Source organism: Clupea harengus, chromosome 5 (assembly GCF_900700415.2).
Source record: "Clupea harengus chromosome 5, Ch_v2.0.2, whole genome shotgun sequence".
Lineage (NCBI taxonomy): Eukaryota > Metazoa > Chordata > Actinopteri > Clupeiformes > Clupeidae > Clupea > Clupea harengus.
In genome coordinates, this window is record NC_045156.1 from 8,532,494 (window position 1) to 8,557,453 (window position 24,960).

The 24,960-nt window shown below is 43.0% G+C and overlaps 1 protein-coding gene across 1 annotated transcript; it reads left to right on the plus strand.

Moving 5' to 3' along the window:
* The first annotated feature begins 318 nt into the window (after positions 1 to 318).
* Positions 319 to 20,292, plus strand: LOC105909898 (transcription initiation factor TFIID subunit 4-like). Its single transcript, XM_031567595.2, has 16 exons — positions 319 to 417; positions 829 to 1,518; positions 2,063 to 2,202; positions 3,705 to 3,824; positions 4,804 to 4,920; positions 5,598 to 5,720; positions 6,145 to 6,234; positions 6,799 to 6,999; positions 7,574 to 7,706; positions 7,844 to 7,892; positions 8,589 to 8,758; positions 12,156 to 12,286; positions 13,729 to 13,854; positions 14,267 to 14,323; positions 18,555 to 18,674; positions 19,817 to 20,292. Exons 2-16 carry the CDS (start codon positions 858 to 860, stop codon positions 19,973 to 19,975), a joined length of 2,397 nt encoding a protein of 798 aa, XP_031423455.1. The 5' UTR covers positions 319 to 417; positions 829 to 857; the 3' UTR covers positions 19,976 to 20,292.
* The last annotated feature ends 4,668 nt before the right edge of the window (positions 20,293 to 24,960 follow it).

Below are 24,960 nucleotides of genomic sequence, written 5' to 3' on the forward strand. Positions count from 1 at the left end.
CCTGCTTTCTCATTACCGCTGATACCTCACGCCTGTATCCACTTTAGTCTCCTTAAAACGCCTCAACTTGTATTCGCTATGGATCATTTTCGCTGCTGGCAATGCACCCCACCACACAGCAGCAGCTTTTATGCATTTTTCACTTGAATTGTTTCGCCCTCCGGTGTGGGCGGGACTTAATTGTGCTCTTCTGTGCTCTGGATACCAAAATCTGGTGGCGCAGTTCACACGCTTGCTGTCCCGCCTGGACTGGAGCAGACCAATCACAAGACTTATCACTTCAGGAGATGTGACGTACACTTGCTTCATGCACATGCGCATTTAAGATTTTGAAAAACCCCGCCTCGCGAATCTGATGGCGCCTGGAAGATGGCGGTAGACCCAGAGCTGCTGGATGCAGTTTTATCTAACACGGAGGTAGACCACAAAGTTGTCAGTATTATTGTGGGATCACTGGACTGGGAAATTAGGCAGACAGGTCAGGGCACATTTGTGAGCCGAGTTGTTGCTTACGATATTACTGGCAGGTCTTGATGATTGAGCAATGCAAGTAACGTTACCGTTAGTGAAAGCCACATCGGACTTCCATGAGAGACTGCAAGCGAAAGAGGCTAACAAGCTAGTCAGCTAGCTTGTTTGCTAAGTATAAAGAAAGCGTGTTAGCTAGTTAGCTAGGAATAGATGAGTCAGGGAAGCAGTCATAGTTATACTTCCAGAGTAACTTTTTTGCTTACTTAAGGTATAGTATTGACTCAAAAGACTCTCATGTCCTGTCATTTGTTTTGCGTTTTTGACTTGTCACGCGCATTTGTCTCCACTGCCGCACAGGAGTTTTAGTGCAAAAGAGTGTCAATAGTATGATGTCCCAGAGTCCGACTGTGGCAACAAGAATAACAGGACTCCCGTCAGTCGCAGGATCTGAGACCGCAGTGGGTCATCCCAATCAAGGCAGGGTCGAGACTGTTGCCACCGCACCTGGAACGTCTGTATTTCAAACTTTGAATGGAGACTACGTGAACTGTCAGACTAAGGTGAGCGGTGTCGCTCTGGCTGGGACGCCGCTGTCAGGTGGCCCCAACGTGAACATTACAAGCAACCCTGTAGTTAGCAACGGATTAGGAATGGCTGACGGAAACACAAACGTCAACGTTATTCCCTCCAGCCCAAACATTGTCATTCGTACAGCCACAAACTCACAGAACACGGTTTTATCACCCAGTTTGGGTAGCGGGGCTACTTCGGTAACTATAAGGCCGCCCGTGCAAATGGGGACTTCTGGCGCTATTTCAAACGTGACAACGACCACCCAGATTGTCACAGCTTCACAAGGAACTTTACAAAATCCGCTTTTACAAACCGTAACGAGGACGGTCTCCCCGACAGCAGTAGCAGCTGCTGTCCCTTCAAACATGAATCAGAGCGGAGTCCGGGCTATAGCGCCACAAGTGTTCGCTCCCCGGCTGCCTCAGCCCGGGCCAAATCCGCCTGCTAATGTCCAGAACATCCAACTTCCACCAGGTAATTTCAACAGTAACGTCTATCCGGTCCCTAATTATGCATCCAGTAGACAGTTGTTACCATGTTGTTAACGCTATAGGTACGTAATTGTTATAGTCCAGCCATACAATCATGTCTCGATTTTACTACCATCCATTGTCAAGTAAATAACAATGTAGTCATCAAACGTTTATCCTTTATATATCGTTTATATATCCATGTGTTCAAGATCCAGTTATTCATGACCGTGCACCACAGTGACCGTTTGTTATTGCTATTAACCAAGTATGTCAGACTGGTAAGGTTGGCCTATTATCACTCTGGAAATGATCTCACTAACACACAGGAACTATCTTGACGGACAGACATGGGCCTTTATATCCTACATGTCCGATAGATTTTTATGAATGAAATTTGATTTTATTAACATGACCTGTGTGACTATAGTAATCAGTTCGTTGTAATAAGTTATCATTAATCTTCTCAAACCCACATAGTGATTTTCTGTATACCGGTAAACACTAAGATGTGTATGTGTGCATTTTGTTTGTTTGTTTGTTCCCAGGCATGGTCCTTGTTCGCAATCAGAGCGGGCAGCTTCTGATGATGCACCAGCAGACTTTGGCTCAGATGCAGGCCCAGGCCAAGTCACAGAGCGCAATGGCCCCTCGGCCCAGCACGCCCACTATCTCCACGCCAATCAAGGTAAGACATACTGAACACTCCCCAATGCTAATCTACACCACGTAAAGCCCACTGAACACTCCCCAGTGCTAATCCACACCACGTAGAGCCCACTGAACACTCCCCAATGCTAATCCACACCACGTAGAGCCCACTGAACACTCCCCAATGCTAATCCATAATACCACATCACGTAAAGCATACTCAACACTGCCCAATACTACTCCACACCATGTAAAACATACTCAATTCTGCCCAATACTACTCCACACCATGTAAAACATACTAAACTCTGCCAAGTACCACTTCATTAAAAGTAGACAGTGCTGAACACTCCTCAATACTCAACACTGCTCATTACTAGTATCGGTATATTAAAAAAAGTAGAGCATACCGAACACTCCCAAATACTAATCCAGTCAAGGTAAAGCATAGTGGGCAGGGCCCCAGTATCAGTCCATTAAAAGGTGAGCATCTGAAACACTAAAAGTACAATCAAGGTAAAGTATGCTGACCATTGCAACACTGACCAGTCACTGCACAGTAAGAGTCTAGTTAAGGTAAAGCATAATAAATACTTGTGTGGTCTAAGTAAAGCATTCTGCACATTGCCCAGTGTGTCCTGTCAAAGGTCAAACAAACTGCACTCTGTGGGTCAGTTTGACCTGACTTGTGCAGCTACAAATGTCACATCTTAGAAAGGGGGAGGGTTATTTACTTTACTTTTTTTTATCAAGTAAATCAGCTAGTTCATTCTGTTTATATTTTTAAAGTCAACTCGAAAAATCGGGTTGCAAATCAGAATGAATGTCTTATGATCCTCATATTCATATGTAGTTTATGTCCGTTTCTTAAGGTGAAGCAGAAGAACTCTAGAAGTGTATCTTCGTCTTACATGTGTGACTGTTTCTGAGCTATATGTGTGACCGTCGTCTCAGAGATAAGGAGAATGGAATGTTTCTGGGACTGTGTGTGTGTGTGGGAGAGAGAGCTCAGGGTGTCACTGTTCCCCCTTGCATTCTCTCTGTTATTATCATTACACGTCTACTCAAAATTGCCAGGATAATAATTGATAATGGTACCCTGGTGATTCTCCTGAGACTGTGGGACCTACATAAGATGGCCCCGGTGATTAACACCCAACGACATTAACTCCTGTCAAAACATAGGCTACTTAAACTGAGACTTTCTCTGTTCTAATCAGAGAAGTTTGTGAATCTTTATGTAAAGCCATGCTCTGTTTCCCTTGGTGTTAAGCATCGTTAAGTATAAAACCTTGTTCCTAATTTTTCTACCATTGCCTAACTGAGTCTCCATTCATCTGTGGTACAAAATTACCATCAATTGTAAAGTCACAAAAATGTAAAAAAAAATCATAATATAGATTGTAAAACCACTGTTCAACCTGAAATATACACTGGACTACTTAACCACATTAGATGACACACTTGCCTGGTGATGAATCTATGATCTGTCTACTCAGAAGTGTACCTACCCCTCATGTACGGTCCCCTTTTTTGCAGGCTCCTGGGACCCCTATTGTAGCCCGACACATGGCGCCGCTAACCGTGACCAAGCAGGGCTCCCCCACTCCCGTTTCTGCCCCAGCTACCACTACCCTTCAGAGACCCCCTATCTTACAGGTACATCACTCTACATCAGGCATTTTCCCTCGGATATGGACTAAAGAATACCCGTTATTGAATGCACAATGCTTTTACACAGTTTTGTATGTATTGTTAGTTATGATATTGGTTAACTACATGAGCTGTGATATTGCTGCTACATGAGCTGTGTCTGTTTTACTGTATTTTCCAGACTATTAACTGCACCTTATATAAACCGCATTACAGTATTTTATGTAATTTTATAAAACCCCTATATTAACTGCACCCGTGTATTAACTGCCCACAAGTGATTGTGATCACTTTGAACCCACAACTGCCTTTTTTTGGTGATCTGATTTTGACAAATGAACATAAGGAAAAGTGTTTCCTGGTTGTTACGGATCTCGAGTTGCTCCTGTTAAGATGGTTCCCTGAGCTAGAGATGGCCAGAATAGCTCATAGCCAGTGTAACTGGCATGAGACCTCTCACACCTCTCGCGGAGGTTCGCGCCCTATAGTATCCCGTTAAGTAGAGTCTGGTGGGAATACATTACATACATTACTTTATCGTTATGGAAGACTGAATGTGACTGAGTGTGAATGGAAATGTGTCATCTATCTGATTTAGTTTTCACCTGATACATTAATGGGAATCTTATGTGAATGGGAGACCCATTCACGCTTTCCCTGGCAGGGTTACTGTGTGTTCCTAACCACCAGGTGGGAAAAATGCATTCCCATGTATAGGACGCACCTGAGTATATACCACAGGACTGCAGAAATTTTGCAATCAATGTACAAACCGCGGTTTATAGTCAGTACATTTTGGTATGTCCTGTGGGAGGAAAGTGTGTACGTTTCTTGTCTGACTAAATCAGTAGCATGAAATGCCTCCACTTGATGGTGATGCTGTGTAAAAAGTATTACGACTTTCTCTCTCCTCGATCAGACTACAGTAACAAACAAATAATAGTGTGATTTATTTGTCTGTGCGTAAATGTTTGTCTCCCTGTAGCATCCAGTCGCAGGGGCTGCTGGGGCGACGGTGACTCCCTCCTTAGGGGCGGCGGTGCAGCAGACGACACCTCAGAGGACACCTGTAGCGACACCCAACAGAGCCGTTGTTGCCCAGGTAACTCTTGGAGTGTGTGTGTGTGTAGGCAGGATTCTGTTTACCTGAAGCATGAGGCTGACGCCGCACGAGAGCACACAGTCTACTCCTTAACCAAGCTTCAGCTCTTAACCACTCTTACTGTTAGGATCTTGTGTTTTTATATTAATGTTATGCCTTTGATAGAAACACTTTGCCAAGGGGTTTCATAGCAGTAGTAAGTTTAGTTGATATTTTGTGCCTGATGTACAAATTGTGTAGCAGCAGCAGCAGCAGCAGTAGTAGCAGTAGCAGTAGTTATGTTGTGCCTGATGTACAAATTGTGTAGCAGTAGCAGTAGCAGCAGCAGCAGCAGCAGCAGCAGCAGCAGCAGCAGCAGCAGCAGCAGCAGCAGCAGCAGCAGCAGCAGCAGTAGTAGTAGCAGTAGTTATGTTGTGCCTGTTGTACAAATTGTGTAGTAGTAGCAGTAGCAGTAGCAGCAGCAGCAGCAGCAGCAGCAGCAGCAGCAGCAGTAGTAGTAGCAGTAGTTATGTTGTGCCTGTTGTACAAATTGTGTAGTAGTAGTAGTAGCAGTAGCAGCAGCAGCAGCAGCAGCAGCAGCAGCAGTAGTAGTAGTTATGTTGTGCCTGATGTACAAATTGTGTAGTAGTAGTGGTGTAGTATCTACAATAATGTAACAATATGTATTTTTTTTGTAGGAGACCATGGAGAATGTGAAGAAATGTAAAAACTTTCTGTCGACGTTGATCAAGCTGGCGTGTAGTGGAAAGCAGTCCACAGAGACAGCGGCCAACGTGAAGGACCTGGTGCGGAAGCTTCTGGTAAGTCTCAACAACTGACGGGGCGAAACAAACCAGATATCTTTACACAAGCAGGTGGTGACTTTGTTTTCTTTTCTTAGTTGATGTATATTTGTTTTTTTATTGCACTCTATTGGTTGGGTAAGCTATGCACCAGCTACTGTTCAGAAAGACCGAGCTCTGAATGGAATTAATGGGTATTAATGCAATGTGGCTTTACTCTTACCGCATGATAAATCTCCCACACACCAAATCAAATGACCACTCTCTTGTTCTGTCAGTGTCATTAGAGGTGGTGTTCATGTTTTCGCCACTGCCATTGAAAGTGTGCCGAGGATTAATAACGAAATTCTTTGCGTAGCAGGATGACGATGAGTTATGTAAGAAATGTGTGAGATGAATTATGCCTGAGTGTCATTGTAATTTCCTCTCTGTATGTGAACAGGAAGGGAAGATTGAACCTGAAGACTTCACTGGCCGGTTGTACCGGGAGCTGAACTCCTCACCCCAACCGTATCTTGTGCCTTTTCTCAAGGTAATATTTATTTACATTTACATTGTCATTTAGCAGACGCTTTTGTCCAAAGCGACGTACAAGGGAGAGAACAGTCAAGCTAAGAGCAAAAAAAAAACATGGTGTAACAATAAATACTACTTTACATAAGAATTAGAAAAAACGACCTGGAAAGGAAAAATTCATTATCATATTCATATTTCACCTGAGACCTTTCCCTCCTACTCTTAATACATTTTTACGGCTCCAGGAGACTAAAAGCCATGAGAAAAAGGCCCCAACAACACAGACATAAAGACTTTAAAAAAAGACTTGATGTATTAATTAACCATGTCAAACAAAGTGTGAGATGTTTCCATATAAAGAAATGAGAACAGGCTCTTGAAATGGAGACACACTGTGCAGCTCATCAGCAGTGATGGAGCTTGAGCCGAGCCCTCCGGCACACGTGCTCGAAAACACAAGAAAGTCGAGCAGAAAGCCTAGAGGGGAGACTGTGTGTGTGTGTGTGTGTGTGTGTGTGGCAATGGAGGGTGAGGACCCAACATATCAACTGTGTGTGTGTTTCTCCCCTGCTCCCTCCAGAGAAGTCTTCCAGCCCTGCGCCAGCTCACGCCAGACTCTGCAGCCTTCATCCAGCAGAGCCAGGGCCTGACGCCCAGCCCTGCTACGGTCACCCCAGCCATCGCCGGCCCCTTCCCCGTCACCGCCACCGCTACCGCCGCTGCTCTGGGCGCCACTGCCAACCTCACTGCCCCACGCCCACGCCTCCAGCCAACCACACTGGTGATTGACCCCACACACACACACACACCGTTTTTGTCAGTGTCCTTACAAAACAAACTTTAACTTGTCCTGTGTTGCTGTAGGTTGATGAGTGTTGTTGAAAGTGTCAGGTACCACATGGTGTAGCAATACGTTGTGACTTGGGCTGTCAGTCAATCAGGCACAGTTCACTTCAACATAATTGTTTTTATATAAAGTTGGAGAGAAATGTCTGTTAGATAATTAACTTGAATGATATTATAATATAAACTAATGATATTATAATATAAACTAGTAATTCAAACATGAATAATGAGGGGTATCACATTTTTCACCTTTTCTAGGTTGTTCTGGGGTTGTTACTTTAATATGTTTGAACAAAACACCAGCAAGGCCTAGAGCAAGGTTTAAAGTTAACAGTGTCTTCTACTTATCTTAACAAATTGTATTGTGTGTGTGTCTGTCTGACGGACCCTCTCTGTCTCTCTGTCTGTCTGTCTGTCTGTTTGACCCTCTCTGTCTGTCTGTCCCTCTCTGTCTGCCTCTTTGTCTATCTGTTTGTCTGACCCTTTCTCTCTCTCTGTCTGTCTGAAAGGTACTGAGGGCTCCTCAGCCGGGCGCCATACGTAAACCACCGCATGTAACCATGGCAACGACACCTATGGTGACTCTCAGGACTCAGCCACAGAACCGAGTGTTCGTGGGGGCGCCATCTAAGATGATAACAGGTGCGGGTGTGGGTGGGTGGGTGCGTGCATGCGTGCGTCTGTGTGTGTGTGTGTGTGTGTGTGTGTGTGTGTGTGTGTGTGCGCGCGCGCGCTTTCTGTTGAAATCTCACTCGTATTTCTTTCTCACTGTCTTTCAGCTGTGGCATCGAAAGGCAGACCTGGGGACAGTGCTGGAGGATCTTTCAAGTGAGTAGGACTAATTGGCCACCCTCCTGTGTGTGTGTGTGTGTGTGTGTAGTTCACAGTAGTGTAGGGTTCGAGACTGTGTGCCATGAAGGCCCATCTTACTGACTTTGTGTTGTCTGGATCACAGACTCAGCACTGTCTGGTGTAATGGCCGTTCTCTTTGTTAAGTGTCTGGGCATCCTTCCTGGAGGTGTTGTGCTCACTGGCACATTTACGTTCAGGTTCTGAAGAGCAGCAAACTGGGTCCAGCCCTGATCTGGACCTCCTCCAGTCCAGACAGTGGCCCACTAGGATGTATCATTTTGATAATTCTGTTGGTTGACCTTTAGTTGTTGGTTATCAGTTGGTGGTTATCAGTAACATTTACTTAGACCTAACTTGAGGTCACCTGAATATGTGGACCTGTCTTTTTCTCATCTTCTTTAGTCTCACAATAGGCCATTTAGATGGGGAAAGCTCAGGTGCCAGTTAAGTTAACATTAAGTTAAGATGTCATATTGACAATCATTTTGAGAGTAGGTTAGTCATAAAGTGGCAGGCTTAATGTTGCTGAATGCCTAAAGCTTAAATTAGAAATTAGTAATATAATAGAATGATATTATGAATAGAATATTAATAGAAATTAATAAATTAGAGCCCAGGTTTGTTTTAATGTGTTGCCCTTGCGTAATCCCCTGTCTGCATGGACCGTTTCAGGGATGATGACGACATCAACGACGTGGCCTCCATGGCCGGTGTGAACCTGTCGGAGGAGAGCGCCCGTATCCTGGCAATCAACTCGGACCTGGCGGGCACGGTTATGCGCTCGTGTAAGGACGAGGCTTTCCTTCACACCCCCATGTTGACACGGAGGATCGCTGAAATAGGTGAGGGCGAGGTCATGCTTGTTACCGTCTGTCACTGTCCCCAAGAGATACCTGAGCATGGACAAGCATAGTCAGCTGTTATGACCTTTTGACCGATGACCTTTTCTAGTGTCATAGCAGTGTGGAGTGGCTACACACTCTTGTGAGTGGCTACTCTGTGGATTACAACTCTACAAAACAGATTTTGGTATAACCTGAATTGTAAAATGCCTCTTTTTTATTTTCTACTACAATGGGATATAGCTGTAGGTCACATATAGTATATTCATCTAATGACCTTGAGTTACCAGGGTTTTTCCTGGGTCAAAATGGGTCTTCGGTGCTCAAAAAAAAAATTGCGCGCTATGCGCGCACAGTCTGTGTTACCATGTCACCTTATTAGCTTACATGTTACCATTTCATAAATAATGGAGGATATGCTTCAGGAAATCATTTTGCTTACACTTTAGATTAAAATAGATAGGCTAATAGATTGACAGTAGTCCAAGCCCCATGGTGCTATCATGTATGGTTCAAAGATTATCAAGGTTTACCTCTACATATGCAAACTACTGAAATGTAAATCAATAAAATCTAGAACTAACCAGTGGTCAGAAATGTAACACACAAATTATGAAATTCAAGTTTATCTATTATTACTATTCATTTTTATTATACAAACCTACATACCATTCTTTTTGTTTTTATTATTAAAACTGTCCACAAATATGTTTAATAGTGTGTTTAACTTCTATTGGCCCACCAATGGAGGCTGCGTTGGAAATCAAACTTTTGTCAGCATTTTGAGTGGACATTTAATTTGCATTTGTACAGGTGTATTCGTGCACGTCGGGCTGGCCCTCGCAGCGGAACGACAGTTTACAACCGCACCGGTTTATTTATCAATGATAATATTAATATTATTATATTCGAGATGCAACACAAATCTATCCGCGCTCCTCCGAACGAGCTGAGCTTTCATTGATAAACCAATGCGGTTGTCTGCCTCTCCGGAGGCCCCGCGGTCTACCGGTACTCGTTCAAACGGGTAGACAAATCAAATAATAGCCTACACCTGTGTATGTCCTCAACATAGCAGATATTTTAATACATTGAAAGCCATGAATACTGAAAATAGAATGTTATGCTCAAAATCAGCGCCGACTGATGAAGTCAGGATGCATACGCAAGTTGACTGATTGACAGCTGGCCGCTCTGTCCATTCGCGCACCTCACAGTTGCGTATTGTTCAGACAAGAAGACACGCTTATCAACTCGATTACTATTGATCAAAACATAACGAGGTTTCGGCTGTAGCCTATACTTGAAACATACTATTGAGACCATATTCGCTTACATGCATTGCACGCGTGATGAATTGCCAATCATTGAACAGAGGCTGCTCCTAGCTTGCCAGTTTAGAGAAGACGTTGGTTTGAATTTGAGCAAGCAGCTAGCTAGCAGTTGCTGACATTATCTAGCTAGCTAGCAGTTGCCTACAATATCTTAAAAAAAATACTTTGATAGTAGGCTTAGTGTTTTATTTAAGCAGTGTGTTTGTGTACCTATATATCCTATGTGTGATGGTTAGAATATTAATGCCATATACAATAACTCACTTATGAGAGCTATCCAAAGACTGGTGGCTGCCTAAATGTACTGTATTTAGCAGTCAACCTCCCTTACTCTGTACGTTTAGATGCTTTACAGGTAGCTGTAAGCCATTAGATGCATGAGAAATAATTCATATCTATAAATAACAGCTCACCTTTATCTTTTTAACCAGATTTGTAAACAGGTCGCGACCAATATTTTGCAGTAGCTACAATAGGCTACCTTGGTTAAATATCGAATTACGGTAGATGCATGCTAGCATTGCGCTAAATAATTAAGACAGCTAACATTAATTAGTGGTGTTAACATGAAGTCAGTTATTGTATATGGCATTAATATTATTCTAAAACACCTTCACTAGTTGTTTTAACCAGATTTGTAAGCAGGTTGAAAACAAAATGTTTGAAGTAAAGTCCCTTGGTTTAAAACAGCTAAAAGCTAGCTACATTAAGTTGCTTGCTCAAATCTCAAATCCAAACCAACGTCTTCTCTAATGCTACGTTTCCATTAGGACGTTATTCGTGCCGCTCTCATTGGGAATGAATGGAGACGAAGTCCCGTCCGACGCGCAACGAACCGTGTCCGCCTCCCTTCCAAAGTTGACGAACCTTTAACTCTATGCAAATGCAGACCAGGCGGTAACCAATCAGTTTGACGTGTGTGAGAATTGGCAGCTGAAGTTGTGCAGATGGGCGGGAGTAATCAAAAAAATCAAAGCAAGATGGCGGAGTCTCGGGATTCTGTTACTGGGAAATATTTTATGTGAATAAAGGTGAATACAGGTGTTCACACGACTTTTATATGTCTACATCGACTCGGTTTGTTGTTTATATACTACACGAACACTGTCAGGGCAAACAGAATATTGTAGGTCTTATCTGAAGCTCTCGAACATTATTGTTAGCTTGCTGCTAACACTTTAATTGAAGATCAATGTAGAAGCTAGCTGGTTTGTAACCTGTAGCCTCATCGGTGCGTTTTGCCACTGGTATGTGTGATATCGTGATTTAACTGGCTGATATAAATGAATCAGAGAACACAAATGTATAAAGGAATACATTTAATGGATAAGTAAATGAATGAGAGCACGAGTGACAGCCGCAACATCTATCATATTTTCATGACTTCGCAAGCTAATCTGCTATATTAGCGCTGCACTGCAACCGAACTTGCTACTTAACAGAGAAACTTGATTTTTCTGACAGTGCCCCCTAGACGAAATACCGGCTGCCGATAATTCGCCTGAATGGAAACGTAGAGTAAACTGGCAAGCTTGGAGCAGCCTCTGTTCAATGATTGGCTCAGGGGGTGGGAGGTGGGATGCGCCCTTGAAGTCGACGGTGAGGGCTCAAAACACTATTAAGCTGAATTGCGCCATGAATGACAGCTTTTTTAAAAAATGTTATCGCGGACTTTTTTTTTTGCCTTAGGCGCTCGCGATTTGTTGTAGGCGCTCGGGAAAACGGCTTAGGCGCGCGCCCAAATTTTCTCTATGCAGGAAAAACCCTGGTTACATAGTCACTTCATATGAAAACTTTAGGTGTCAGTGTCTTCAAAACACTCGGGTTGAAGTTTGCCTGTCAAATGTAAGTCTCCGTCGAGTCTGCAAAATGTGTTGAAGTAGGCCAATTTTTTATTTTTATTTGGGATAGCTACCTTTGATGAGGTTCCTTTTGTTGAATCAAGATTAGATTTTTAAAAACAAGAAGAGCAGACTTTCCAAGCCCACTCCGATCTGGCATGGCTCCGATGTTGGCATGGTTCCGATGTTGACGCCTCAGTGATGTTTTTGCCCCGCGCACAGGAAAGAAGTACGGCATCGCGGAGCTGGGTCCTGAACTGGTGACGTTCGTGTCCCACGCCACGCAGCAGCGGCTCTCTAGCCTCCTGGAGAAGGCGTCGGTCGTCGCCCAGCACAAGAATGCCAACTTCAAGGTCAGTCAGGGGGCATGTCATTGGACTGAGACCAATGCTGTGATGTGCTGATGTAGTGCTCAGGGTTTGGAGGGGGCATATATGAAGGCCATGGCTGAGATTGTGTCGTTCTTAACTTGCTGCTGTTGTGGTTATTAGTTCAATTTGGGGTTTGGGTAATTATTACCTACACGCAAGTACACTTACATTAATTTACATTTTTTTTTTTTTCTTTGTTTAATTACTGGAGCTTGTTGCTTCCTTATGTATGCAGCTGACGGTCCCTTAGTAGGGATTAGGCTCTCCCTACTGCAGTGAGGGGGGTGGGGTGGGGGGGTGGGTTAAGGGGTGCTTGAGAGTGTGAGGTATTGATAGAGTTGCTGCAGCAGGAGTTGTTCCTTTGTATGGACGAATAAGTACGGTGATGGCACTCCAGAAAGGGGGCTTAGCTTCCACATCATGTGTTGGAAGCACCAGCCAGTATTTAATGGACAAAAAGACACCAAAACTACCCAAAAAGACCAAACAAACAAACAAACAAACAAAACTGAACCAAACGGAAAGGGATAAAACTGTGAGGGCTCTGGGTGCATGGCAAGGCTAATGGCCGACGTCGGAGAAGGCCCTACTTCAGGTGTCAGACCATCTGAGTTATGTTTGTTTTGTCTCACACACACACACACACACACACAAACACACAAACACACAAACACACACACCCATACACATCTTGGTAACTGCCCTACTTTACAACGTTTGAGTATGTCTTATGTTTAATGAGCTGGAGAGTAGCTTGGTATTTAGCCCATTTGGTTTAAAAAAAAAAAAATGTTTTTATCCACATCATTCTGATGATGTGTTGTTGTTGTTAAAAGCACCAAGTGCTGCAGTGTAATCGTGGAACAGATGTTCTCTGTTCAAAATGCAAAATGCCGTGTTGTAATCTTCTCTCACATTGTTCTGGGAGCGTGACTGCACGGTGCTCAGCTCATTTACAGTTATTAGCTCTATGGCACTAGAGCACTACTGATCATGTGAACAGTTTATTATACATTTATTAAAATAATATAAAAATATTTATAATCTATTATAAATAACTCATGGCTGATTTCATCTTTACACACGTTACTTCTACGCTACTATGACTCATGATGCATATGGAACTTCCTGTTGAGGTTCTGACACATGCTGTAGGGTGATATTTCTCGTCAGCTCCTGACATTTTTTCTGCCCCTCTCTCTCAAGTCCTAATCCTTCTGATGTATTTAGATGTCTTTGTGGTGGCAGCTCTGAAGCATTTTGTAAGGGTGAGGGTGAGATGAGTTAGTTTGATAATTTAGATTGGAGATTACTCATCACTCCAAATCCTCATCCTAATTGTAATGTGTTTAAATGTGTTTGATTGTAACGTGTGTGTTTGATTAATTGTAACGTGTGTGTTTTATTGTAACTCTGTGTTGCAGGAGGGTAATCATTACGAGCAGGCCAGTGATGTCCGGCTGCAGCTCAAGTTCTTTGAGCAGCTGGACCAGATGGAGAAGCAGCGCAAGGAAGAGCAGGAGAGGGAGATCCTCATGAAGGCAGCTAAGGTCAGGCAGCGCTCCATTAGATAGATAGATAGATGGATGGATGGATAGATGGATGGATAGATGGATGGATAGATAGATAGATAGATAGATACTACAAGGAGGAGCAGGACAGGGAGATCCTCATGAAGGCAGCTAAGGTCAGGCAGCGGAGCGTTACTCGTGTTTCTCTTGCATACTGGGCTAAAAGGGGGTCATGCCCTGCTGGGGTTTGTGGTATGATTTGATCTCTGTCTGATTCTTCTGGGGACAATACTAGTACAGGCTGAGCTCAGGCTGTGAAATGTCATAGGGGGCATAAGTACATGGCCAATGGCAACTCCTTGTGGTTAACTTGTGTAAGTGCAGTGTGCTAAATGCAGCTTATGAATTTTATTTTATGTGCTTATGTTTTTGTTGTTGTTTTTTTCTCTAGTCTCGAGCGCGGCAAGAGGACCCTGAACAGCTGCGTTTAAAACAAAAAGCCAAAGAGGTAGGACAACCCACAGACGTGTAACACCTTATGAGGATGTTGGTCGTCTGTGTCTGTGTGTCTGTCTGTATGCCATTATTGTGTGCCATTATTGTGTGTGTGCCTTCATTCTAAACACAAATTTCAATGTAAGAACCTTAAAGTTTCGCTTTGGCCATGCCATCTGTCAGGTGACATGGTATGGAGCAGTGGAAACAAGTTCTGCCTGTTTTTCAAGAATGCATTTTATTTTTACATTACATTAGACTCAACTTTATTGTCATTGTGCTGAGTTCAGTTGCAAAGACAATAGATAAGCAAGTGTATGTTCAAGACATATTTACATAAAAAGTTACTGGTGATCCAGTTTAGCACTAAGTATGTACAGGTGAGTATTGTATTTCACAGTATGTGCAGGTTATATGTACAGTGGTAGTGCAGTGATAGAGTGGGGATATAGAGATATCCGCAGACAAACACGGCAGATTTTTCTCACCTTAAAGTAACACTATGTAACAATTTGACACTTTTTGAGATATGGTTTTACAGGCAACTAGTTTTGGTACCATCCTGTTGGTGGTGTTTGCAAGGTTTTTGCATGCCATTTAGGTAGTTTAGCGTGCCAGTTTTGGAACAGAACTCCGTATTGCTGCTTTAATTCAGGTCTGATGCCTCACATTAATGTCTTCATCTCACCTTGTCCAATGACATATTTTAAAAGTAGTAGTTGACATCACAGTTGGGTCCGATCCAATATCGGTATTGGATGCCCATTCTGATTTCATTCACTCTGACTTAACTGACATTACCGATCCACGTACCGATCCAGATTCCATAGTCTGAATTTAATTAATTAATTGATTAGTAATTAAACGATTCTTGAAACATATCCAATAGTCCTCATATTTTTTGTCTCCCAGAATTGTATGAGTTAGATGTACAGTCGGAATTTGCTCTGGACTATTAGTCAGCTGAGTGTGTTGGTGTGGAGATATTTCACGACAGCAACTTAGGGTGTGTGTGTGTAGCCAACATTCCGCGTGGTGGAAGTACTAGTTTAATTAGGCACCATGTGAAGGAACACCAGGAGTTCATGCTAGCAAACGACCAAAAAGACAGGGAGCAGACAAACACCGAATCATTCCAGAGGCTCGGTGCACAAGGGATTACAGAGAAGTTGTGCAATTTCATCATACTCTATGATCAACCGCGATGATCAACATGTATCGTGGAAAATGTAGGATTTCGCAGCCTGTTAGAACACTGAGATCAAAGGTATAGTTTGCCATCCAGGAAATGTATATCAGAGACTGCTGTACCACAGTTACCGGCGCAGTTCAAAGATATGAAATCCAAGAACTTTACCACTGATATTTGGACCAGTCCAGTACCACTGATATTTGGACCTTGTCCGTGAGTCCAGAGCCTCTCATAAGTCACTGTGCACTGGGTGAACTCGGATACATGTGCCCCATATGCCCTACAGAGTGGGGTGCTACTGGGGTCACGCCACCAGCAGTGCAATTGCAGCCTCCATTAAAGTGATGCTAAATGACCATCCGATCCGATCCCACTGGCTGAAGTATATGTGATTCTGCGAGACGAAGAAGAGCGATGTTAGAGATGGCAGTCCCTAGCTTGGGCTGTGTTGCTCGTTGTGCACACAAGTCGTCTACATCAAGACGTTTGGACAACATGGAACCGCTTCTTCTATATGATTGTAAGCCTTCTTCAACAGAAGCAAGCCCTCGGTACCTCTACTGCTGACACACAACCTGTCTGCACAGCTGCCAACCAACGAGTGGACATTATTAGATAAGGAATGGTGACAGGGCTGGAACCCTTCGAGGAGTTACCTCCTCTTTTACAGCCGATGTAATCCCAGCCATCGCCGTCTTATAACTCCTGCTTGCCCCGGGAGAATAGTACTGACAGCGGAATCACAACAATGAAAAGGACACTCCTGCAAGCTGTCGACAGGCGATTCAGGCGCACCGAAGGTGTTACTGGACCATCCATACAAAGACAGGTAAGAGTCCTTTTTTTAATTAATGGCCTTTTTTTAATTATTATTATTATTATTATTATAATGTTTTAAATAGTAAATGTGAAATCTTGTAAAAGCCAAAACTACATGTTGATTCCTATCCTAAAAATAGAGAAATTGGTAAATGTACAATAATTTGGAGAAGTGTGTTTGTGTCTCATTGGCCTCTGTGACCATCTAGTGGTTGCACTTATTCATCATTACTCGTATGTAATACTTTATAGATTTAATACTTTGTGTTTGTTAGTTTTAATGCGAATGTTTGTCAGTTTTGATTGTCTTTTTGTTTGTATGAATTGTTGTTTAATATACTGTATATTGATGAGTATACTCAGCTCAAGGGTTTATCCTAATAAATACATTTTCTGAGCAAGAGAGAGAGGGGGGGAGTGAGAGAGAGTGAGAGAGAGTGAGAGAGAGTGAGAGAGAGTGAGAGAGAGTGAGAGAGAGAGAGAGAGAGAGAGAGAGAGAGAGAGAGAGAGAGAGAGAGAGAGAGAGAGAGAATATATTATTTTAATTTGAACATATTAATGCTTGCTTATTTTTAGACACAGACACAGAGGTTGTATGGGAGAGAGGGTTTATTGCAGGTTAAGGGGGAGTGGTGTTGGAGATGAGGAGGAGGAGGAGGGGCAGGCAGACAGATGAGTAAGAGAGATGGCGGGCAGGCTGAAGTGGCGTGGGCAAGACACTCTGGGGAAGAGGGCGCAGGGATGGACACATGAAAACACCGTTACACAGGAAATAAACGTGTGGCCGCATGAGCACACAGAGTCCTGACCACATGGTTATTTATTTTCACAAGATTGACTGCTGCTGGAATGTCTTGGCTACACCATAGCTGTTCTGAAACCATTTTATTTTTTGTGTCGCAGACACTGGACCATGGCTGCTCTGACACGAGAGATTGAGAAGATGGAGGCACCTCTGCACGGGTCATCAACTGAAGAATCGGCATCACTGGCAGTAGAGCCGGCAGAAAAGGTGCCTCGTACGTAAGCAGCGGGGCAGAGAGCAAGAACACCTTGATGAGTTGGTGCCACAACGTTCTGGAGAAGCACGATGAACTGGGATCAAGGAGCAAGAACACCTTGATGAGTTGGTGCCACAATGTTCTGGAGAAGCACGATGAACTTGGATCAAAGGCAAGAACACCTTGACGAGTCGGTGCCACAATGTTCTGGAGAAGCACAATGAACAAAAACACCTTGATGAATTGGTGCCACAACGTTCTGGAGAAGCACGATGAACTTGGATCAGGGAGTACCAAAACGTGCTGTTGTAAAAACATTTTGGAAAGAACCAATGATTCTTGGTTTTGACAGCCCTTTCCAGTGCTATGGACCCAACCATGCTTGCATTTTTTTCCCTTGCTGCCATTGGGCTAAAGATCCCCAGTGCCCCTGTAACCAGTGTGGAAAATGAAAGAGTGTTTAGCACTGCATCCAACAATGTGGATGAAAAGAGGAATCGACTGACCGCAGAAATGCTGATTTTCCCAGAGAAGAACCTGCCAATGTTACTTATGTGAGATTTCTAAAGCCCCAGATCACGAACTCTGGTGTTTCCCGGGTAATGAGGTTAATCCAGGTCACTTTTCACCACATTCTCTTGGCCTTCAATTATGCTGTTGTTTCTTTACAGATTTGACACCACCCTATTTTAAGAAGCAGCCATGCACATTGTTGTTTTTCACAATTTTTTTTTTGATAGTCTGGATATTTCTTTCTTTACACAATTCTTGCACTTTTTTTTATAACAACTGTTTGTAGGTGAAACCTACTTAAACTGCAGTTCAAAGAAATTGCTTTGGAACCCATTTAAATTTAATGCATTTTTGTATATTTTTTAATAAAAAGTATTATGTGGTTTACTTGTGTAACCTTACATATACAACAACAACAACAGCAATAAGAATTATATTAAATATAAAAGAGCTCTGGTGTCTGTATCTGCGTTGGAATCTGCATCTATATTAGGGATCCTAATGTTTCACTCAAGCAAAACCCTTGAATTGAGTCCTTGGTACTAGTAAGACTGTGACTGTGTGCGGGGAAGAGTAATTGATGCTTCTCATCATGTGTATTGTGTGTGTGTGCTTGTGCGTCTTGGGATGTCTAACTGGGCCTACATTTACTGTGACTGTGTGTGAGAGGAGTAGAGATTGATCATTTTGATAATATGTATATTTTGTGTGTGTAACAGATGCAGCAGCAGGAGCTGGCTGAGATCAGGCAGAGAGAGGCCAACCTGACGGCTCTGGCGGCCATCGGCCCGAGGAAGAGGAAGAAGATGGACTCCCCAGGCAGTTCTGGAGCTGCTGAGGTAAGGGCTCGGGTTCGGGGCGCTCTGACTCTCTCCAGTAATAATAAATCATCACCATAACAACATCAGGGACCGTATTCACAAAGCATCTTAAGGCGAAAACTAAGTCCAAACTTGCCGATCTACGAGAAACGTCTACAAATAATGGGCATGTCAGTCATAACCTCGAGACTCCATATAATAATTCACAAAGCCCCATAGCGCTAAAAGTAGCACCTAAGTCTGGGAGAACTGGGAAGTAGTGGAGAGGACTCCTGACTCAGAACGGTAATTCTCGAATGCAGATGTGGAATTACTGGAAAGATCCAGCCTCAGTCGAGAGGGAATAATTATAGAGCTTTTAAGTAAGTCACCCACCCACTCTGTGCCAAAATGGAATTTGAATGTAACGTTTTATAAATAAACTAGCTCCTGTCTACATTAACATATAATACAGATGCATTTGAACACTATTTCATTGCTGCCTGTGTCAAATATCTGTGTATTTATTTATCGCTCTTTTTGGTAGGCCATGAAGCGCATGCCCTACTCACTGGCACAGACCTGTCACTCATCAACCAATCACAGAGGTCATTGCGAGGAAGCTCGTGCCCGAGACTTGACATCAGCCATAGCAACAGATTCTTCCTCTTTAACTGAGGAGTTCTCGCTGTTCCATAGTAAAAGTTGGTCTCCGCCACTTTGTAAATAGGATTAATGATTAAATTAGGATTAACGAGAAAACATTCTGTCCTCTTAGTGTTCAAATGCTCTGTGAATACGGGCTGGGCTTTCCTACAACATAATGATCGTAAGGTAGATCAGATAGTATGAAGTCGTTTTGTCAGATAGAGCATGTTTGAACAAGATAATGGAATAGCAAGATAATGGAATAAAAGGATGTTCAGAGATGATGGCAGTGTAAAAGGAAGGCAAAAAAAGCATAAATGGTTAAATGGTCTGTTTTAATTTCTGCCCCTGTCTGCCATTCTCAGTTTTAGCTTTTGGTGAAAAACTTATCATGAACCCCCCCCTCCCCCCCACACACACACACACACACACTCACACACACACACTCTCTTACTTTTTCTCCCTATGTGTCTCCCTTCTCTGTCTCTCCCTCCCCATCACCCCACATCCCCTCCTCTATCTCTCTCTCTCAGGCCTCCTGCTCCTCCTCAGCAAGCTCTGGCTCTGGGGCATCCAGGCAGTTCACTCGTCAGCGCATCACTCGCATCAACCTCAGGGACCTGCTCTACTGCCTGGAGAACGAGCACTCATCTAGCCACTCCCAGCTCCTCTACCGCGGGCTCCTCAAGTAGACGACGCACCAACGCGCAGCGCCAAACTCAGTTTCACTTTTCACACAACTCTTCACCTCTGCCTGGGTTATATAAAAAAAGACATCTGACCACAGTGGAGAGAGTGAGTTTAGGTTTTTAAAGTATATATTTTACCTTTTTGTTTGTTTTTCCTTTTGCCTACGACAGCCCAGGGATTTTTTTTCCTCGTTAAAATATGCAAAATGACCTATTGTACAAACATACTGTGAATCCTGAGTACGGAATCTGTTTTTATATCTGTGATGTTTCTAAAAAAATGTTTTGGAAAGAATAAAACCGACAGAGTTTCTATAAAAGGAGTTGGTTGCATGTTGTATGTTGTTCTGTTTATATGTTTTAGGTGTTTCACAGGTAATGGAACTGTCTTAATGTGTCTTACTCAGTCGGACAGCCAGTTGTTTGAAATATTGACACGGCTTAAAAAGTCTACTGTATGTGTGAATGTTACAAACAAGATGGAACAGAGCAGAGCAGCAGACCAGTGAGTTGTAAGGGAGAATAAAACTGTTTCAAGTTTTATAACATTACTTGCATACTGTCAGATCACTTCAGGAAACCAATTACACATTAAGAATTTGCCCAGCGTTTTACCCCCGATGGTGTCAGTACAACAGTTGTGTCTACTTTTGTCCGCCAGGTGGCAGTACTACTTCACAGTTTAAAAAATGGCCCTGCCGACAAAATTGACTGACGGGTATGTTGATATCGATGCGCCGCTGTTTAACTCTTTCAAATATGTGTATCTATCTAAACCACTGCCTCGTGGCTTCTTAGAGACGTTGATCCTCTTCCATCATCATTCTCCACCTGTCAGGGTTTTTGTGTGTGGCGTGAGACACGTCCGTGAGTTCTTTTGATTTCGAAACCCTGCAGATTCACAGGCTAATGTCAGCTCCTGTGGTGGGTGGCTACCCGCCGCTGCTGCAAAGATTTGATTTTGAGGCATTACCATAATCCATCTGACACACTATCTCCTCTTGCTCTGGCTTAGTCCAGTAGGATACCTTTTGAGAATATGAGATCAAACATTCAATTTTTATGCGAAATATTCTGGCTTTTTTTTTTTTGATTGGCATTAAGGTCAGGTTGAGGAAAAATAGCATTTGGTCTCGCGTAGGCTATTTGTAGGCCACGTGTATTTTTTGCACGCTGGTTACTGATTCTGTTATCGAAGGCCTACCTCTAACTTGTAATTATGACTGCAACATTTCAACTTTGAGTCAACGGACTGAAGGGGTTAATCCACGGTGAGTCTGCCACTGCATACCATGGGTTTGCTCTTTAAATCCGTTTCATACAAATAATCCTGAAGGCTGTGATGAAATATTTTAAATGAAAGGTTGCCCTGGACTCAATTGTTAAAGTATTTTCAATGGGGTTCCTATAATAATACGTGTGTTCAAAGTAGACTACAACCTTAGAAGAATCTTCAACCTTCAAGTTATGGTGGTAGGCAACGTTAACAATCCAAAAGAATAGAATAGTCTCCTGGGAGCAGAAAACCAATCTTGACGGGCAAACAATTATGAAGGCCAACTACTTTACTCTTCCGTGAGCCACACTTGGACATCAGCGCTCTTTGACATGTCTTCAGTCACTACAGATGGAAGCAGAGCCAAGTGTCCCTATTAAGTCCAAGATGCTCTTTGTAGGCAAAGCTTGTCTTCCTCTTTTACAGCTTTTCAACCAACAGGCAGTGGTGGGTAAAGTTCCTGAAAGCCACAATTGAGTGAAAGTACAGATATCTCACCAGAAGATGACTAGAACTTAGTCACCTATTATAATATTACTTGAGTAAAAGTCTTAAAGTATCTTGATATGTTCTGTTCTGAAGTATCAAAAGTAACTTTCTGATATGGAATGCACTTAAGTATTGAAAGTAAAAGTACAAGTTAATGCTAATGAAAGTTAAATAGTTAAAAAGTTAATTAAAAAAGCAAGCGGTCAGAATTATGAATTTTATTCTTTTAAGCATGTCCTCCACCCTAAAACGAGGTCTTCACAACAGAGACATTTTTTTTGTAAATATGTGCAAATATTTGGCTTCAATGAAATCATACAGCCCATAAAAAGTGGGTCAGTGAGGAAATCCAACCTTGCGTTGTCCTCACACCTAAAGGACGGAGACTGGATCGGCAGCAGCTTATTCAAATGTCATGATTCAGTGCTATTCACCCTCTCCACCTCTACGCTCCTCTGATGAGCGTAATTTGTCTTTGAAAATGACTGAAGAAGTATAAGTGAGTGATGAAAAAAAAACGTTTTGGAAGTGAGTGGCAAACCAGGGCGCTGTTTAACTCACCAGTGTTCCCCCCAAAAACCAATGAGCAAAAGGCCAGTGGACCACCAGCTCTGCCAACAGTGGGCCGACAGTGGGCCACTGGCCTCCTGCTGTGAGGGGAGTAAAGGTATCTGTGACATGTAGATGTAACATGAAATTGATTAAACCAGCCATGACCACCCCACTGCAAGTTTGTGGTGAACCCTCTGTATCATAAACTAAATAACACCCCATCCGCCTCCCCTCCTGCCCCACGTCCAAGTTCATGTTGGGTTTTCCTCCTTTTGTCTCAAAAGTGACACGCTGCTACTGTTAAGTGCTCCAACATACTTAGGTTAACACATTTCTTCCAATTTTATTTTGTAGTAACAAAGTAATAGCTAGTTAGCATAGTTTCAAAATTCACATATGTCACGCAATTCACAAATGTATTTTGTGATTCACAAATAAATGTCATGTGAATGTGAACATTACATTTATTTACACACTAACGAATGTGCATTGGCTGAAAGACACATCTGATGGACTGCAGAGAATGTCCTAACACCATAAAGTAACGAGGATGTACTATAATAAATACAATAAAAGGTAAATGTATCGCCGTACATTTTTGTTGGGAAATGTGGTGGAGTGAAAGTGAACAGAAAGATAAAAGTAAAGACACAGATACTTCCAAAAATTCCGAATGGTATGTGAAAAAGTGACATGCCCACTGATGTCGTCACAGTTTGCACTGGAAAAAACAGCTATCTTTTTGTTCCAACTGGGAACCAACTTTTCAGGTTCCAAACCAATTTATTTTTAAAGCGCCTTGAGACAATTTATTGTTTTGGCGCTATATAAATAAAATCGAATTGAATTGAATGGAATATTTGGTCGAAATGCTCCGACCGGTTCAAAATTTGGTGCTTGAACCAGAAAGGAACCTGTTCCCTATTGGTGCAAAAGGGGTACATGTGTAGAAACAAGCCAGCGATTTCCTGGGTAATTCTCTTCTCAGTGGCAGACTGCCACAGTTCCTTGGGAGTTTAAGTCCACATAAGCTCCCTCTCGAGTACAAGATGAAATGGCTTGAGCGGGCACTCGGTTGCCTAGCTACAGCGCCCACTTGGTGTGGAGTGGTAAACAAGGTATGGAGGAAATGGTTTCTCGTCGATAATAGCACAGGGCCTCTTGCCACCACAACAGGAGGTTTATCTCCGTCAGTTAATTCCCAAATACCAGCCAAAGAACCACGGCACGCCTTGAAATCTGTCACAATCCCAGTGGCTTGTGCGTGTTAGTGCCCAAGTGCCCATTTATCATGGGGACACTGTCAGCTGAACACATTGAAGGACCTTCTGGGCCTGTGGTTTGACAGATCTGGTTATCTGTTGATCTGAAGAGATGAATCCACGAAGCCTATCAGTCAACAATTGAATTAACCTTGGTGGATAGCCTTCTACTAGATTATGATGTTCATCATCATGTTGAAATATTACTTTTAATGTCACAAAGTCTGACAAATCCTTTTGATATGACGTGTGTCACGGTGAAAATATGTGTTGCCTTAAGCATCTCCAAGGAGTGGAATGCAAGGCAGATCTGAAATGTTCTGCTGAGTACATTTCATCCATGAACAGAGCGTGACTGTTGGAGGCATTCATATTCAGCACACGGTCTTGATGGACACACTCATTTTAAGGGGGATTAATACCAATATTTAATATTTAATGTCTAGATTTCCCTCCCCGGGACAGCGGTGCAGAGTTCTGTTTGTACCCTGCTTTCTCCTCTGTAGGTCAACAAAAGAGAATTAACCCGATCTGAATTGGTTTGAATTCTGAAGCTTGTCATTTGGGTGCAGTGGGAAAAAAAAGTGTTCATCAGTGTGCAGGCATGCCTACATACATCTGCATGCTTATCTACATGCTGATACATGCCGTGCTGACCAGTATGATCTGATAGTCAATCTCTCAGTGGCAGCTGTGTGTGTGTGTGTGTGTGTGTGTGTGTGTGTGTGTGTGTGTTTGACGGCTGATAAGCCTGTCTGGCGGCGATGAGGAGCAGAGGGCTTACTCCGCACCACCCTCCAGCGCTGTCCATAAACTCTGCGTGGAATAGGTTTCCGTAACCTTGCGTCTCGACGGAACAGGAATTGGCACAGGGGTTAATAGCCTGATGGCCTTTTAATAGGCTGCTCCAGTGACAGCTTAAAGGAACCAACAAGACAATGACCCTTGCCCTCCGCATCCCTTTCTCTCTCTCTCTCTCTCTCTCTCTCTCTCTCTCTTTCTCTCTCTCTGTCTTTCTTTCCCTTTCTCTCTCTCTCAGTCCTTCTGTATGAACTAGGGATGAGGGCTCAAGGAGAGATTAACTATCCACATTAATCTCACTGTTAGCAGCAGCAGCAGCAGTGTGCAGTCTGTGCATAGGGAAGAAGTATGCTGCCTTAACCAACAGCACTGTATCCAACAGATGCACTCAATTATGCTGCAGTGCCCTCAGTTGAGCTGCTGTGTTGTAAAGTCATTGAGGGTTCTTGTGAACGGATTCTTTTCATACACATATAAGACTGGGTAGAACACATACATGCATACACAACCTTAAATGGATAGTGTTTCCATGCCCTTGAAATGTACAACACCAATTTGGAAAAATCTGAAACACAATAAAAGGACTTTGAAACGTTCTGAAGCATTTC